Here is an 18664-nt window from a genome sequence, read left to right on the forward strand (position 1 = left end):
CACTAAAATCACCATTCACCATTTTATGTTTTTAAAAGCAGTTCAAACGGGAGATCTGCACTTCAATATTTTTGTATTTTTATGGAAAAAACACCCGCTAACATTTGGTGGTATTGATCTGTTTTTTCTCTTTTTTGGCCAATAAATAATTTTGTTACAAATACTTAATTTAAAATATATTTATCTGGTTTTATAAATAATGTACGATGATTATCTCAAACTATATAGCTCACATTAATACTACTTTTGTCATTTTAAAATTATAAGCATGACGTTCAATCGCCGATAAAACACAACATTTTCTAAGGAATGAGATATAAATCTTCCTACATAAATGTCGGCACAATAAGTAGTTAATAATTTTTTTATGTTTTAAAATGGTTAATATATAGGTAAATGATTGAAATTTTGTAAATATATTGAGAGAAGACAATTTTAAATGGATTCTTAACCGAGAACGAGTATATATTGAGTTGTACGATCAACTAATTTTCATAACCAATTATCGTTTTAAAGATCATACACCCACTAGCAGAAAGTTTCGCGGTGATAAGTTCAACCAAGAGTTTAATATTAGCGTAACCTACCGGTTCTCCAAAGAAAAACTTAATCAACCAGAATGAAAATATAAGAAGTACAAGTATCTTACGAAAAATTCTACAAGCATTTCGGTCGATTCTACAACATTTGAGATATTTGTTTTGATATTTTGATGTAGTTTTTATTGTTTTAATATATAATTTGTAATTTTAAACTGCTTTTGTCATTCATAATTTATAACAAATTATTTTATCTGCTTGATCTGCATTTATCCTGCATTATCCACTTGTTCTGCACTTATTCTGTTTGATCTGCACTTATTCCGCTTGATCTGCATGATCTGTTTGATCTGCAACGCTTGAACTGCTTTTACCATTCAGAGCCTAAGAGTATTTATTTTTGTTGTCTAGAACTTTTTTTGATCGAAGTATAGAACTAGTACAGTCGCCACTGGTTTTATTTATAGTGGGATGAATTAATATTTTGGGAATTAATTTATTTTACTAAAAAGTTTCTATTGGCTGAACAAATGGTAGAATTGTTGAACTGCATCAAAAGTGTGGAAGGTAAAAATAAAGGCAGGTCGTCTGCTTTCACACATATAAAGACAAAACAAATTATCTTTAGCAGGTCTCTTGCATTTTTTTCTTAGAAACATAAAAAATTGTGATTGGTGTTTGCAGTACACAAATGCAGGACATCTGCCACTATGCAGGACATCTGCCAATGATCTGTGCTTCCATTCATACTCTTAATTGATACAACAGGTTGGGAGAAAAAAAGAAAAGGGAGATTTATTGAATTACCAACCTGTACTAAAGACTTGTCCTTCGATTGACAGTTGAGACAAAATCACATAATAGAGTCTAAGAATGGACGAAAATGTTTTTCACCATCTGACACACTCATCACAAAGTATACTGAAACAAATTATTTTTCTCTTTTCTTTCCCTTGCGTTCTCTCTCTCTCTCTTTTGACTCACACTTTTTTTACACTCTCTTTTTTTCCTTTCTTTTTTTTTCTTTCTTCTTATAATCACTTTTCTCTTACTTCTCTTCCTTCTCTTCCCTTCCCTTCAACACTCTATTTCTTCTACATACATGAATCCTCTACATAAACTCGTTATTTTTATTTCTTTCGTATATCATTAGGTCCACAAACTCATAAACCATGTATCAACTCGTTTCTCATCTAATAAACCAAACATCATATCATGTACAAGCTAACAACCCATTAATCAAACAATTTTATCAGCTAACCAATAGGTTTTTACGTGGATATTCACTTATATCCAATTAAGTGTTTTCTACGATAAACAAATCAATACATAATAACAGTTTTTATAATTCAGTATTAGCTATCAATCTAAAATATTAGTTATCATGTAATAGATAAGTTAGTAGCTAAAATTTTAGTTAACGAATAAATACACATGTATCAGACAATAATAGTTTTTACAGATTGTTAACAATTGATGTATCATTTAAAAAAATATAGTAGATGTTAACGTAGGTATTAGTTGTAACTTCTAATGTAACAAATATAATAAACATACATATTAACGTAGATATAATATCTTGTCTCAGACAGTAATCGTTATTAGTTGTTAATTCTAATATTATCTTCCATTAGAACATAAATCTATTTGGATGTAGTGATTTGTTACAGGTTATCTAAAAATTTATCACGTTAAAATTTAATATACATGTCTAACAATTTTAATGACGATGATTTTACTATTATATATATAATTTATTTGATATCAAACTTAAAAAAACCTCAAATAACTAAGTTGGTTCACTAGCTAATGTTACGACCTTATGAGTTTATTATTTTGGATTTTGGTTATAATCCGAACCGAACCGAAATCCGAATTAGGATCCGAAGATATCTGAAATTAGTTAAATATGTTAATGTTTATATATATATTAAGGTGATTTAGATATTTTAGAGTATTCAAAATATTTTTGTAGTTTGTTTTATTTGTTATTTTGAATACTTTTTAGTTAATTTAGATAGTTTAACTATTTTTTAATTAGATTTGTAAATAATTTACATATTTTGAAATTTTTTTGGTCAATTTTCGAAGTTTTTAAAAATATATTTTTGTACGATTTTAAACATTAGTTAAATCCGATCCGAACCGAACCCGGCAAAAACCGAACCGAACCCGATCCGATAATTAATAAAAACCGAATGGTACTTATAAGTATAACACCGAAAATCCAAAAATCTGAATCACCTGGACCGAAACCGAATGGACCACCACACGTCCAGGCCTAGACGTGAATTACAATAAACATGGGCCTCATCAGCATCAAGCAGACAATTCGACAAAGGCCCATAACGACGCCACTTTGTGCTTCAATGTGAAACCCTAGACTCGAGTACTTCTGTCTGAACTAACGGCTAGACTCATCTTCATAACCCAATCACTTGTGTCGTCTATACAATTTTCGTTGTTCGCTTTATTTCACCTCTAGATTCAAGACTTTTCTCTAGTTCTGTCTATGTGTTCTTCTTGATTGTCATTGTATCCTTTTGATACGTTTTTGTGTTTCTTGCTGGTCAAGGAAAGTGATGATATGTAATTGTCGCCCCAGTCTTATTTGCATTCATTACTATGTATGCAATATGGTGATTGACTTCAGTATCTGATTTCATCAACAGCTTCCAACGATGTCTTCTTTGTTGTTTGGTTTCATAGTCTCATCCTTAAAACACACACACAAGAGAAGAGGAACGAGGATAAATATCCAACGTCTATTAAATCTGAAGAACAGTGTTGAATCAATGACATGCACTACCATCTGACCTCTTCCTTTTGCCAAACTTACTTTAGTAAAAGTGACCAAATCTCGAATGTTTGGTTCTTGTGTTTAACCGATTGATCTGCTTATTCACACGTATAAAGAAGCAAGCACCTGTCTAGTCTCAAACGACCATGTGACTTTTGTTGGTTTAAAGAAGCACCAGTCTAGTATTCATGGGGCTTTTTAAAGATTGCAGGTAAGAGATAGATATCTCTAACACGAACTATGTTAATGAGCCAAGGCACTGGACTTATTTGGTATTGAGACTTAACTACGTGAATTTGAAATCATATACGCTATCTATAGCGACCGGTTTGTTGATCCATCTCCAAATTAACTTAGATGTCCTAATAAAAGTGACATGAAATTTGTTTTAAAGCATTTGGTTACTACAGCATTAGTAGGCTATTGACTAATTAATGGAAGCCTTGAGGATTTTATTTTTTAGCTTAATGAGAACAGACTTTTATCATTAGATGTGATAGTTGAATAATTAGGTTACAAGAAGAAAAACTCTTCTTCCACGAGAGAAGTGGCTCGTTAATGGTTAAGGATGCTCGAAGTCTTAAATGATCACTACAAGAAAACACGCCGAATTCCGACGGAGATTCCGACGGACCTCAATGTCGTCGGACGTTTGTGACGGATTACTGACCAATTTCCGACGAAAACCAAAAATTTGAAGTCGTCGGAATTCCGTCGGCAATTTCCGACGGAATTCCGACGAAACATGGGTCGTCGGAATATACCGACGAACTTCCGACGACATTCCGATTAACAGTACAGTCGTCGGTATTCCGTCAGAATTTTCCGACGAATTTCCGACGAACCATGTGACCGTTGCCGACAAATATATATGACCGTTGTATAGCCGTTTGAGATTAGAAAATACCGACGGAATTCCGACGGAGTCGGAATTTCGTCGGAAAGTCGTCGGAGGACCGTAAGCAATTTCCTATAAATACAGCCCCTCCTCGTTCAACTCATCCACACTTCATTCTCTCTTCATTCTCTTTAGTCATAACAATTCCGTGAAAATCATGTCTTCAGAAGTTTATTATCGTTCGTGGATGGATAAACCTCATTTGGATCCGAACACCAATTTGCTTACGGAAGAATACGTTCAAGGGATTGGAGAATTCATGAGGCTTTTTCAACAGCAACCGGATGCAAAAAGTGGTATGTTAAGATGTCTCTGCTCTACTTGCAATAATAATAAAGTTATAAAAGAATTTGATGTTTGGACTCATTTGTATATGAAAGGGTTTTCACGTAATTATAAAGTTTGGTACCTTCATGGGGAAACTGGTTATGAATATGGTAGTACTAGCGAACCTCAGCCTGTTAGTGAACTTCAGCCTGATATTAGGTTAGAAGAATCTAGAACGGATATAGATTATGGTGTAGGTACTGAGCAGATGGTACATGATCATTATAGAGGGGAAGAACCAAATCCCGAATCTTTGAGATTTTTTGACATGTTGGATGCTGGAAAACAACATTTGTATCAAAATTGTAGAGATGGTCATTCAGTCTTATCATCTGCAACTAGATTAATGGGTATTAAGACAGACTATAATTTGGCTGAAGAATGTATGGATGCGATTACTGATTTTGTCAAAGGTATTCTACCTGAGGATAACCTTGCATCGGGTTCATACTACGAGGTTCAGAAACTTGTTGCCGGTCTTCAACTATCGTACGAAGTGATAGATGTATGTATTGACAACTGCATGATCTACTGGAGAGCGGATGAGACACGAAATGTATGCAAATTTTGTGGGAAACCTCGTTATCAGGAGACGAGGGGAAGAGTTCCGATCCCATTCAAAAGAATGTGGTATTTGCCTTTGACGGAAAGATTGAAGAGGTTGTATCAGTGTGAGCGCACAGCAAAAGCAATGAGATGGCATGCAGAGCATTCCACAAATGGTGAGATTAGACATCCTTCAGATGCGAAGGCTTGGAAACATTTCCAGTCAACATTTCCAGAATTTGCGGAAGAGATAAGAAATGTTTATCTTGGATTATCTACTGATGGTTTCAGCCCATTTGGAAAGCATGGAAGACATTATTCTCTATGGCCAGTTATTGTGACACCGTACAACTTACGGCCGAGCTTGTGCATGCGATGAGAGTTTTTGTTTCTCTCAATTCTCGTCCCCGGGCCAGATCATCCTAAAATATCACTAGATGTGTTTCTTCAACCACTGATATATGAGTTGCAACAACTATGGGCGCATGGTTTTGAGACATACGATGTTTCGTGCAAAGAAAACTTTCAGATGCGGGCAGTACTTATGTGAACAATAAGTGACTTTCCAGCATATGGTATGTTATCTGGATGGACAACACATGGGAGGCTATCATGTCCATTTTGTCAAGATGACACAGATGCTTTCCAACTAAAGAACGGAAGGAAAACGTGTTGGTTTGACTGTCACAGACGATTTCTACCACCTGATCATCCATACCGCAGGAGTAAGACTTCGTTTACGAAGAACAAGCAGGTGTTTGATGGTCCACCTGAGGAAGTTAGTGGGAAAGATTTGTTGAAGCATTTTAGGTATTTTGATGCAGAAAGGACGCCAGATGTAGGTGGACATGAAAACATTCGAGTCAGTGCGGTTGGAGAGCTACATAACTGGCACAAAAAGAGTATTTTCTGGGATCTGCCATATTGGGAGAGTCATCTATTGCGGCATAATTTAGATGTCATGCATATTGAGAAGAACTTCTTCGACAATCTGATGAACACAGTCCTTAACACCAAGGTAAAACGAAGGATAATTTGAAGTCAAGGTTGGATTTAGTCGATATCTGTGATCGTTCTGAACTTCACGTTGATGAGAACGGTACGGCCCCTTTTCCCATTTATGGGCTGGATGGTGCTAGAAAAGAAGAGTTCTTTGATTGGATTACAGATAAAGTGAAATTTCCTGACGGATATGCATCAAATTTGAGAAACTGCGTTGATAGAAGCGAAGGAAATTTTACTGGCTTGAAGAGTCATGATTGTCAAGTAATTATGCAGCGCCTCCTTCCGTTTGCTTTTTAAGCATTATTGCCACGTAATGTTCATGAAGCAATTGCAGGTATTTTATATTTTTACAATTTAATTTATTTTTATATTTAACAATTATGCTTATAAAAACTTAATACTTACGAAAATTATGTATTTTATCTATGTAGGGAATAGTGTTTTCTTCCGCGACTTATGCAGCAGAGTAGTGACTGAATAGGGTATTAATAATTTGAAGACAAACGCACCAGTCAGCATGTGCAACCTTGAGAAGATATTTCCTCCATCATTCTTTGATGTAATGGAACATCTTGTTATTCATCTCGCAAGAGAATTAGAACTTGGTGGTCCTGTGCAGTACAAATGAATGTATATTTTTGAGCGTTATATGCATCATTTGAAGAAGATGGTCAAAAATCAAAGCAGGGTGGAAGGATTTATAGTGGCACAGGTGATCAATGAAGAAACTGCAATCTTTGCTGAAAATTATTTTCCACCAGAAGTGCATACAAAACACCGAAGACCTGCCCAGCATGATGATAGAGGGGAGAGAACAACATATCATATTACTGTCCCAAGCATGTTCAAGGAAATAAGACGACTTAGTGGAAAATTCACGAAGCGGAGACTTACGGACACTGAGCACGCTCATTTGCATACATATTTGCTCACCAACTGTGAAGATGTTCTACAATATGAGAAGTAAAAATATTTATTCATTTATTGTTAGATTAATATTCAATAAATTTATTTCATATTGATAATATTTTGTATATAGTGTATATATGGCGGAGTTGCGTATGACTCACAGGCATGCAACAGAAGATGAGCTTTGACAACTTAGAGATAACGGATTGCTGCGTGGCTTCGTAGTTATGTGAGTCATATATCATATTATCCTATGCAAATGTTTAGTTTAAATTTAATATAAACTAATTAACTTTTCAATCATATATGTTTTTAATTTATAGGTGAATGATGGTTTGGCCAGAGGTCTTGTGTTCGATGATTGGATACGCAAATTTGTGCAGGAACCATACTATGTGGTCAAATCATATCCTAAATTTTGTACGCGAGGATATGCATTCACAACAAAAGGTCATTCTAAGACAACATATGATGCTGGTGTTTCATCTTCTTCCGGTGACGATGTCTACTACGGCAACATAAAAGAAATATTGGAAATTCAATTTCCTGGAATGGTTGGATTGCGTTGTGTAGTATTCTATTGTGATTGGTATGATACCACCCCAGATAGAGGAGTGAAGATTGATGCGTTTGGTGTTACATCAGTTCATTCGCGGCGGAAACTTCAATATTATGATCCCTTCATTCTTGATTCGCAAGCTGATCAGGTATGTCAATCTATTCATAATTTTTTACCAATATAATTAATTAATGTTATATATTTTACTAATACTTGTAAAATTGATATGTATAGGTGTGCTACATAAGTTACCCTTGGGTGACGTACATAGACGATCCATGGGTTACTGCAACGCAAATCAACCCAAGAGGACGAGTGGATGGAACTTCTGATGATGATAAACCATTGCAACCAGAGTCTACCAGCAACGCCCAGGCAGTTGAAGATTTGGAAAATGTTCAACTTGTTGAGAATTTGACTGTGTTTGGACATGATGTTGTTGTACATTCGGAGCCAGAAGCCGAGGTTGGGGAGTTTGATAAAGATTCAGAAGATTCTGATTAGTTTTTTTTTTTTTTTTTTTTTTATTGGTCCGTCTGAAATTCCTCCCAATATACCGACGACATAGCGACGACCAAGGGTTTCGTTGAAGTTTGTAAAGGTCGTCGGTATATTCCGACGAATTACCGACGACATGTGTTTCTAAAAAATTTCAATCATAAAAATCTGTAAATTTAGATGTCAAAACTATGAAAATAACACATAATAAGTGTTTAGTATAGTATTAGATCGCAACCGTTCAAATATAACAACTCATTAAAATATTTATGTATGCATATCATTGTTTTCATAACATCTCATCTTAACACTCATATACTTATACAATCATATTCATATAATCTTACATTACAAAAAATGTTGTTGTGTAAAATCGTGTTATAAAAACATTTTTATTGTTAAATCTTTTTGCAAATACTATATATCTTATCAAAGATATGGATTTTGCATTTAGAAACTTGTAATCAACACCCTAAACACTAAGTCGTCGGAATTCCGTCGGAATATACTGACGAACACATTCCGTCGGAATATACTGACGGACACCTTCCGTCGGAAATCCAATTTGCCCGGGAGAACCAAACCGCCATTTGGTATATTTTAATTATACCGACGGAATACTGACGAACCCGTGTCCGTCGGAATCTTAAGATATAATAACCCTTCTTCTTCCTTCTTCGTTATTTCCGCCTCTCTCTTAAAACGAACTCTCTGCGGCGATTTCTCCATCTCTCCGGCGACTCCGGCCCTTCTCCACCTCTCTTCACCGGCGAATCCTCTTCTCACCCTCATATCTCTTCCCCAAACCCCAAATCATGTAAGAATCATCTCAAACCTTATTTTACATCAATTGTTTAGGGTTTTGGAAGTTATATCTCAGATTTTAGGTTGTTTGATTGAAAATTTCAGGATTGAATGGATAGTTTAGGATATATAAGTTAGGATTGTTGTTTGGATTGTTGTTTTAGTTTTTTTTTGGATTTTTTTTTTTTAAATTCAAAACGTTTTAATATTTATAAAACGTTTTAATATTTATAAAACGTTTTTTGATTTTTAAAAACGTTTTTCAAGTTTCCAGTAATGAAATATATATAATAAAACGTTTTTAAAATTTTTTAAAAATATTTAACAACATTTTTCTATATTTATATATTTTTTATAATTTTATATACATACATATATATATAAATCATGTATAGTAAAAAATTTAAAATTTTTTATAATTTTTTATAAGTTTCCACTAATAAACAATGTATAATAAAACGTTTTTTAAAAAAATTTATAAATATTTAACAACATTTTTCTACATTTATAAATTTTTTATAATTGGGTATACATATATATATATATATATATAAATCATGAATAATAAAAAAAAATTTATAAGTTTCTAGTAATAAACTATGTATAATAAAAGGTTTAATAGTTTTTTTTAAAACGTTTATAAATTTTTTTGTAAATATATAAATGAAAACATTAAAAACAGAAATGATTTGAAAATATTTTTGATGTATTAATTTTTTTTTTAGGGACGAGGATGAACCCCGCCCCGCAGCCCGTCTTCGACGTAGTTCGGTGAGCAGTTCCTGTGCATCGGGATCGTCTCTTGAACAAAACTCGGTTTCCGCATATATTCCCGCTCCAGCTCTCGCTGCCCCTCGCGCTGCTGCTCAACAGGATCCGGGGATCATGCCAGTTCAACTATTGGTTCAACAACCAGGTCGAGAGCATCTCCCGGTTCTCCAACCCAACCCACGACGAGGACATAGCACTTGGTTAGTATTTTTTTTATTTGTACATTTATGTTTTTTTCCTTTAATTAACTTACTAACTTGTATTTTTTTTAAAGGTTCACCAAGTCGAAAAATGGCATTAGCCGGAGCATCAACCAGATGATGTACTCCATGCCCCTTTTTGGATATCCAAAGTGGAGTGTGATCCCTTCCGACGAACGAGAGTTGTGGTTTCGTCAGTTTGCGGTATAGTAACTCTTCATTTTTTTAAAATTTTTACATTTTTTTTAAATATATTTACTTATTAAATTATGTTTGTTTTGTAGCAAGAGTTCAACTGGCACTTCGATCTTACGGAAACAATCCGTAAGAAATTCAACGAAAAGGCCATGGACTCTTATACGAAGCAGATAAACGCGTGGAAGACAGTTTGGCAGAAGAACAAGAGGCCACGGTTCATCAACGGGACGGTGTGGGAGCAGTTGATAGCTCATTGGGAGAAGGAAGAAACTGCAGAGACGTCTTCTAGGAACTCCAAGAACCGGAAGAGCGATCGTGGCGGGAAAGGTATGTATGTGCACAACCTCGGCGCTTGCTCTATGTCTACTAAGGAGAATGAACTTGTAAGTTTTTTATTATTATTTATCTTTATATTTTTTAAATAATTATTTTATATATTCCTTCGCTAATAAAGGCGGTTTTCTTAGATCGAAGCAAATGACGGTAATCCCGTTGATCGTCTCCAACTCATTAAGGTGGCTCACACTAACAAGACGACGGGTCAAATTCAGGACCCCGTGATCAAAGGTGTCGTTGATTTGGTGAAAGCTGAAATAGTATCTCAATCTCAGCCTCTCTATGATGACGACGATTCTACGGGAGCTTCAACCAACTTGTCTCTATTGCAAATAAATGAGATGGTTGAAAAGGTAATTTTTTTTATTAATATTTTTTTTTTATAATGTCGATTACTAACTTGTCCCTATTTACTAAATTTAAATATTTTTGTAGGCGGTTTCTAAAAGGAAAGGAGGCCGTTCAGCTGGGTTGGCCCGCCGTGCTTCTTCGTATCCGGCATCTTCTTCGCAAGCTTCGTATGCCGATCCCATGATTCTCGAGGAGCTACATGACAAAGATGAACGGATTGGGGCATTGGAGGAGCAGAACACCACTATCCTTTCTGAGAATGCCACTATCCGTTCGGAGAATGCCACTATCCGTTCGGAGAATGCCACTATCCTTGTTGAGTTGGCATCCCAGAAGAAGTTCAACACCGAGATAATGCAGAAGCTAGATCGTTTGATGTCTTCGAGTTCATCTTAGTTTTTTCGGCTTTTTTAAACTTTCTGAATGTTTTTTTTTATTTCGGTTTGTATGAATTTAAACTTTCTGAATGTTTTTTCCCTATTTCGGTTTGTATGAATTTAAATTCTATAATATTATTAGTTTTAAATTTCTGATTTTTTTAATTTATTAATTAATTTTTAATATAAAAAAATATATAAAAATATAAAATTAATTTGTTTTTAATATTGGTATATTCCGACGAACTCTGGGCGTCGGAATATACTGACGGACAACGGTTCCTCGGAATATACCGACGAACCAACATCCGTCGGAATTTACCGACGAACCAATATCCGTCGGAATATACCGACGAACAAACGTCCGTCGGAATATACCGAGGAATCCACTACGTCGGAATTGTCCGAGGAACGCTCTCCTTCGGTACATCGTTTTTCCGATGAACTCTGGTCTCGTGTGTCCGCATCGTAATATCGTCGGAAGTTCGTCAGAATGACGTTTCTCGGTATTCGTCAGAAAGTCGTCGGAAGTTCTGACGAAATTCCGACGAAATTTTTTTCCGACAAAACGATACCGACAGACAGGTTCGTCAGAAATTCGTCGGAATCGGTCTATTCCGACGAATTTCTGACGATTTCGGCCATCAGAATCCTCTTGTTTTCTTGTAGTGGATGCAGCTTTAGTGAAAATTATTTATAAAAAAAATGAAATGGGTGGTAGACTTTTAGAATTTAGACTAGTCCGGCCTAAGAGCAACTCGAATGGTGTTACCCACCATTGGAATCTTTAGCTATATTATAATTTTTTTTTTCTTTTTCTTTTTTTTCAATATTTAAGGACTCTTATCATAATTATAGGTCCAAAGGTGTTATCCAAAATGGAGTCCTTAGAATTTTTTTTTCTTCTTTTTAGTCTTAGAAATTTAAAATTTTAAAATTTGAAATTAAAAATTTTCATTTATTGAAATACAAAATGTAAACATACAATAATTAAACATCTTCATCATTACCAAACTTGTTCCAAATATTTTGAATCAACTCATATTTCAACTGTCCATGTATGTGTGGGTCACGAACACGACTCCGTATGTCAAGCATAGTACGGAGATTTGAAGGCTTCGGAGAATATGACATATCCACCTGTGAACTTCTACTCGAGTCTCCTTCTTCAAACTCTGATGTATCATACTGAGTGTATCCATTGCGTTCATTTTCTACTATCATATTGTGCAGTATGATACATGTTCGCATAACCATCCCTATTTGTCTCTTGTCCCACCAAATAGCCGGGTTTTTCACTATTGCAAATCGAGCTTGCAAAACTCCAAAAGCACGCTCCACATCTTTTCAGGTTGCTTCTTGAACTTTAGCAAATAACTCTGCTTCAGGACGTTGAGGGTTTGAGATAGATTGGATAAATGTTGACCATTTTGGATATATGCCGTCTGTGAGGTAGTATGCCAAATCATACTGGTGCCCGTTGACCACATATTGTACCCTTGGAGCTCGACCTTGTAAAATGTCATCAAAAACAGGAGACCGATCGAGGACGTTAATATCGTTTAAGGTACCTGGAGGACCAAAAAAAGCGTGTCATATCCAAAGATCTTCTGAAGCTACAGCCTCCAAGACAATTGTTGGCTTTCCTGATCCACGTGTGTACTGTCCTTTCCAGGCGGTTGGGCAATTTTTCCACTCCCAATGCATACAGTCGATGCTTCCTATCATCCCAGGAAAGCCGCGTATCTCTCCAATATCGAGTAGTCGTTGAAGATCCTCTGGAGTAGGTCTTCGTAGATACTCATCTCCAAATAATTGTATTACGCCTTCTGTGAAATTGCTTAAACATGAAAGTGTTGTGCTTTGACCAAGTCGGAGATATTTGTCAACGGCGTCAGCAGCACAACCATAAGCAAGCATACGAAGAGCCGCCGTACACTTTTGGAGTGGAGATAGACCTAACCTCCCAGTTGCATCTTTTCTTTGTTGAAAGAAGGGAAAATTTTCTGAGAGGCGATCGACAATACGCATGAATACCACCTTGTTCATGCGGAAACGTCGTCTGAATAAATGAGGCGGAAATGTAGGATTTTCACTGAAGTAGTCATTCCAAGTCTTGTGTGGCCCTCTTCGCGGTTTCGTTCGACATATGCACGTTTGCTTTGTTTCTTTGTTTGGTTGTTGACGATGTTGTTGTATGTGTCTTCAATATATTCATCGACAGTCTTATCCAATGCCGCATTCAATCTTCGATCGCCTTCATCTCCCATACTGCCCAATAAAAAAATTACTAATCATGTTTTAGAATCATTTTAGAGTTAAAAATATTAAAAAATTACTAATCATGTTTTAGAATCATTTTAGAGTAAAAAAAAATAAAAAAAATACTAATCATGTTTTAGAATCATTTTAGAGTAAAAAAATGAAAAAATTATTAATCATGTTTTAGAATCATTTTAGAGTAAAAAAAAAAGATATTACTAATCATGTTTTAGAATCATTTTAGAGTAAAAAAAAAAATATTACTAATCATGTTTTAGAATCATTTTAGAGTAAAAAAAAATAAAAAAATTACTAATCAGCTTTTAGAATCATATGAGATTAAAAAAAAATTACTTTACTTGATAAGTTGTGATTTGAGAAGTAGTTGTGTCTTAACTTGTTGGTTTTATTGCCGTGAATTTTAGAGAAGTAGAAGAGGAGTAAAGAATGGTTTAAGTTTCATCACTTGTTGGTTTTCTTGGCGTGACATGATACAAGCAAAGTTTGCTTCAAAGCTTGGAATAAGAAGAAAGAGATTTCATTGATGAGATGATACAAGGGAAGTTCAAATTACAAAGCAACAGATACTGACTTATAAATAGAAGTTCAAAATACAAAGAACCAACAAGCACAAAGCAACCCGTGACTCTCCGTGACACATACATCCCGTGACACATACAACCACAAGCAAGCATACAGAAAAAGCAAATGAAATGACCCGTGACTGAACAAGGAAGGGACACCATCTTTTGTCTTCATCTCGCACATGTCTTTACTGATCCTGAAACAAAGCAACAACCACAGAAGTCAGTAAAGGAAACAAAGCAAAATAATAAAGCAAACAAGTTAATCTAAAGCTAACAAACCATCAAGACAACATTTCAGATAACAGTTTTGTTTTCAGTGCTAATTCCATATCAGACAGTGGCTCAGGTTTTGCAAGCAAACTTTCAAGCAAACTTTGCCTTGAGATTTGCTTTTTAATCTCCATCATCCCTTCAAGCTTGGTTAATTCTTCATCTTTTCATGTTTTCTTTCTCTTACCCGCAGCCTTCGCAGCCTTAACCCCAATTGGTCTATCTTCTGGTTCTGCAACCGGAGTATCCGCGGTTTTGCGCTTATCCTTGTCCTTCTCCAGATAGGTGGAGCACCATTTGACATCATGCCTAAGCTCCCTCCACGCGTGTTCCAAGTTGAACTTCATGTTCTGGTCACTGTTGAAGATATCCAAGGCAGCCTTCATCACATCGTTGTCATTTTGACCGCTTCTCTGCTTCCTCTTGGCACTGTCCCAACGAGAAGAGGACTGGAGTTGTAGAACTCGACAATCCTCTTCCAGAAGGCTGCACCTTTTTGTTCGTTACCAACGATTGCGTCTTTGCTAGTGTTGAGCCAAGCACCCACCAGGATTAAATTCTCCTTCACAGACTACTTTCTCCTCTCTTTGACACTTGGTTCTTGCGGTGTTTGGGTAGGAGTTTGGGGACTAAACAAAGGAGTCTCTGCAGAGTCAAGGTCGACTGACCCTTGGCTCGCTAAGAGATTAACAAAACTAGAGCTTGCCATTTAAGATGAAGTGTGATTCTCTCCTAGTATTCTACTACAATTAAATAAGGGATTCTACATTGAATCCTAGTAGAAAACTGTCTTATCAGAACAGCTACAAGCAATTTAATGAAGTTTTACTATCCAAAATGCAGTTAGGGTCTATTTAATGAAGTATTTTTTTCCTAACTACACAGTTACCGACAGTCCTATCTGTTTCAATTCGAACAGCTTTGTTCTCTAACCAGGAAACTATTGCGGTTGAGTTTAAAGACTAACCTCAAGTTCAGAAACCCGGTTGACCAACATTTTAATCTGTTCCTGAACAGACATAAGACAAACCAAAACACATTGGTTAGAAAGATTGCCGGTAACACAATTTTTATGATACCGGAAAAAATATACTCACCTTAAGTGCCTCACACTCTCTAAGAAGGTTCTCATGGCGGAGAACTTTCAGTTTGAGCCTCTCAACCTCTTCTTGCACGCCAATAACCCATGGTTGCCTGTAATGCAGACCGTCATTCTGCCAAAAGGAAAAAAATTTGTCAAATAGCAAACATATAACCCGTAATAAATGAAAGAGATAGAAATAAACTTCATACCTCGAAGTCTTTGCAGATGAAGTATCTTTTCCCAGGGAAGTAGTCATATGTATCCTCTTCATCTACAATTTCCTTCGTGATTGATCCACAGGGGCACAGTTGGAGAATCCCCTGCATCGAATTTGATACGAAATCAACCCTCTGGTAGTATGCTTTGTGTGCTTTCATATCTCACTGTTCTTCATCCATTTCAGAACCTGCATTAGAGTAAAAAAAATTCAAATGAAGAACCAAAACCTTAATCGATTGTGAACTCAATCGATTAAACCTCTAATCGAGACGATAACAACAAACAACCAAAGCAAAAATGAAAAAGAAAACAAACCCAGACGATTCTTATTAAAAAAAAAACATTCAAATCAAGAACCAAAACCTTAATCGATTGTGAACTCAATCGATTAAACCTCTAATCGAGACGATAACAACAAACAACCAAAGCAAAAATGAAAAAAAAAAAACAAACCAAGACGAAAACCCTAAATCGATAAAAATCCCCAATCCGATTTCAAACCCTAGATTTTATAAAACACCTCAATCGAACCCTAAAACGTGATGAAATCAACATGCATAAACTCGAGAAGGAAAAAAAAAAGATTAAGATCGGATTTTACCTTCACAAGTCGGGATCGCAAATCGCCTCTCTGTCGCCTCTCCTTCTCCTCTGCTTTTTTTTTCGGGTTCGAGATACAATGAGGTTGGGTCGCGTGTTTTTTCTCTCCCCTCACTAGAGACAACACAAAAACGGACCAATCATAGTGTGCCAGCACGATAAAGACTTCCGTATTTTAATCCTTAATTAAGGATCATCCTTAGCTAAGGATCATCCTTAACTTTCCCCTCATCTTTTAATATTTCTTTAATCAAAAAGCATTAAGGATTTTTCCTAAGGATTGCCTCTTTAATACCGTTGTACATGCTCTAAGAAACCCGATAAACGCTCTGTTTTCTTCTGATCTAAACTCTTCGAGCTGTGACCTATTATGTCTAGTATCGTCCGAGTAGGACTGAATCAAGCCTAATAATATGCACACAGATTTGACATATCTATTCTCTGCAGGTTGATGGGATTTTTTTTGATTAATGTCAACCTCAACGTGCCCACTAACAGATGCTTTAAGCAACGTGGCATGATCTCCATCGTCCTTTTAGATACATATTTCTAAAGAAGATGATTTTTACTTCTTGGTGTACTACAGAATTTATGCTATGATCTAAACCTAGCTTCATCTTCCGAGGCAACAAGATACGGTAATACGCAGTTGGTGTTTTGACTTTTGAGACCTTGCCTTCTTGAAATAAAGCCCAATGCAGAAAAGAGAAGACTTTTGTCAGCTGTGAGAAGACCAAGTCTCTTGTCAATTTCAGAATCGTGGTGTGCCACAAACTAAGACAGACTCTTTTTTAACACAACAAAACGTGAAACCCACCAGAGATATACAAAGGTTTACAAAAGGAAAAGCCAACAATCACATAGACACATACATTAGCCTCAGACCTTGTCTCTGTCTTTTCTTTTTAACATAACAACTAATAGATGAGAGGGTCTGCGTCGTTGGTCACGTTAAACCACAAGATTCTCCGACCGTGTAGGAAACTCCTGATCAGAATCACCAAGAGCTGTCCTCGGCGCCAAACCCGGCATTTGAAACTCAAGAAAGCTTCTTCTTCTTCTTCAAGAAAGCCAGGGAACAAGGTTACCAAGGTGGTGGCCTTGTTCTTCCTCTCTTTCCATAAGAAGAAGCAGAAGAAAGAGAAGATGAAGAGGCTCAACGAACTAAGGAGCTACTCCCACGCTGTCAGTGACCAGAAGAAGACAAAGAAGAAGGCCTCAGCAGACCAAGAATCAAGCAAGAAGAAAGTGTTTCCATCAAGACTCAAAATGTCTTGGCTTGGTCAAGGTAAGGGTACCAACAACACACACAAAGTTCCACAAGATCAGGATCCACGTAGAGACAGCACAAGCGCATTCATTCCGTGATGTTGTGAAACAAAAGAACAGCCGAGATCAAATTTATCAACATCAACTCCATTTTTCAATGTACACTAAAGAAATTTATCCTCTGTAGCTCGAGATTATTTATGTGTACAAATATTGATGCATATGACGATATTGTATGGAGAAAAATGTGATAATCAGAATCAAACCAATGATTTTAAATTTCAGGAATCCAAAACATTTAAATACAAAAAAAGAGAAGATAGACATTGGATCTTTATACATCTATCATACAAGCACGGACCATTTGCTTCATTCCCTAGCTATACTTAGGCATGTCAACTCACCGATACTAGTGAGAAGTTTGATACATCGTGAATTATTATTCTCCGACCAGTTCTTAGCAGCACCTCCATTGTAATAGGACCTATAAACAGAGAAAAAAAAAGGAGAAATAAAAATGAAGAACTGAAAAGCTTAGACCTTCCTTCTACCCTCGAGGAACATAGAAAAATGTTGCTATAAACCCTTTTCATTTTAACTCTGTATCCTTAACACCATATCCCATTTGAAGCTAAGCGTTTAACACATTAACCAGCATTACAATGAATGATTATCTAGAAACTGAGAGTACGCAAAGAAACTGTATTCAGCTAAACCCTTACTGAAACAACCACATACAAAAAAACAAGTCCAACGAAGCAAGTAACTGGAAACGCAGAAAGATTCAACAACTCATATTGCAGCTGCAAGAATCTAAGGAAACAAAAAAAAATGAAAACAAGTGGAGAAAGTCTTACTATTCGGAGAAAATGAAGCTGGAGCGAAGTAGTGGTAGCTGAAAAGAAAAGAAACCACGACAATGTTAGCGGTGGGAAAGAGCAAGTGTGAGTTTCAAACCAGAGAGAGAGAGAGTTAAGAGTGAGTTTAAGTAAAGTAATGATCTTTGGTGAGCCGCGTGGTTACAGTTCTGCACAGAGCACGTTTATCAAGAGAGTGAGAAAGAGACTTTGTTTTTGGTCTCGACGTTTCGTGTTTCCAACATCCTCTTCGCGTTCTTGATCAAGAAAAAACTTTCCCCGCTTCAAATTGCTTAATGGATATGGGCCTTAATGGGCAGAAACAAACAATGTGATGAAGTATATGGTGAAAGCTCTTTTTTGGGCCTGAACATTAATCTTTTGGCCCACTCAAACAG

General features: G+C 36.0%; 2 protein-coding genes, 1 long non-coding RNA gene and 2 other non-coding genes across 6 annotated transcripts; 4 read left to right on the forward strand and 1 right to left on the reverse strand.

Moving 5' to 3' along the window:
• The first annotated feature begins 3114 nt into the window (after positions 1 to 3114).
• Positions 3115 to 3202, forward strand: LOC125584953. Its single transcript, XR_007321848.1, has one exon. It is a non-coding gene; the product is annotated as a small nucleolar RNA U31b (small nucleolar RNA).
• Positions 3203 to 3276: 74 nt separating this feature from the next.
• Positions 3277 to 3361, forward strand: LOC125584861. Its single transcript, XR_007321768.1, has one exon. It is a non-coding gene; the product is annotated as a small nucleolar RNA Z195/SNORD33/SNORD32 family (small nucleolar RNA).
• Positions 3362 to 12055: 8694 nt separating this feature from the next.
• Positions 12056 to 16238, reverse strand: LOC106404188. 2 transcript variants are annotated; one of them, XM_048752476.1, is made up of 6 exons: positions 16142 to 16238; positions 15531 to 15727; positions 15335 to 15451; positions 15205 to 15246; positions 13778 to 14161; positions 12056 to 13389 (listed from the first exon to the last, which is right to left on the reverse strand). In XM_048752476.1, the coding sequence occupies exons 2-5, from the start codon at positions 15696 to 15698 to the stop codon at positions 14153 to 14155; spliced, it is 336 nt and encodes a 111-aa protein (XP_048608433.1). In that variant the 5' UTR covers positions 15699 to 15727; positions 16142 to 16238; the 3' UTR covers positions 12056 to 13389; positions 13778 to 14152. The 2 variants fall into 2 exon arrangements, with proteins under 2 accessions (XP_048608433.1, XP_048608432.1); XM_048752475.1 differs by having other exon boundaries at positions 13740 to 14161.
• On the forward strand, positions 14077 to 15114 carry LOC125584264. The gene is made up of 2 exons (XR_007321236.1): positions 14077 to 14313; positions 14431 to 15114. It is a non-coding gene; the product is annotated as an uncharacterized LOC125584264 (long non-coding RNA).
• Positions 16239 to 16726: 488 nt separating the features above from the next.
• BNACNNG54680D lies at positions 16727 to 17885 on the forward strand. The gene has a single exon (XM_013846012.3). It carries the CDS (start codon positions 17065 to 17067, stop codon positions 17506 to 17508), a length of 444 nt encoding a protein of 147 aa, XP_013701466.1. The 5' UTR covers positions 16727 to 17064; the 3' UTR covers positions 17509 to 17885.
• The last annotated feature ends 779 nt before the right edge of the window (positions 17886 to 18664 follow it).

Source organism: Brassica napus, chromosome C3 (assembly GCF_020379485.1).
Source record: "Brassica napus cultivar Da-Ae chromosome C3, Da-Ae, whole genome shotgun sequence".
Taxonomy (NCBI): domain Eukaryota; kingdom Viridiplantae; phylum Streptophyta; class Magnoliopsida; order Brassicales; family Brassicaceae; genus Brassica; species Brassica napus.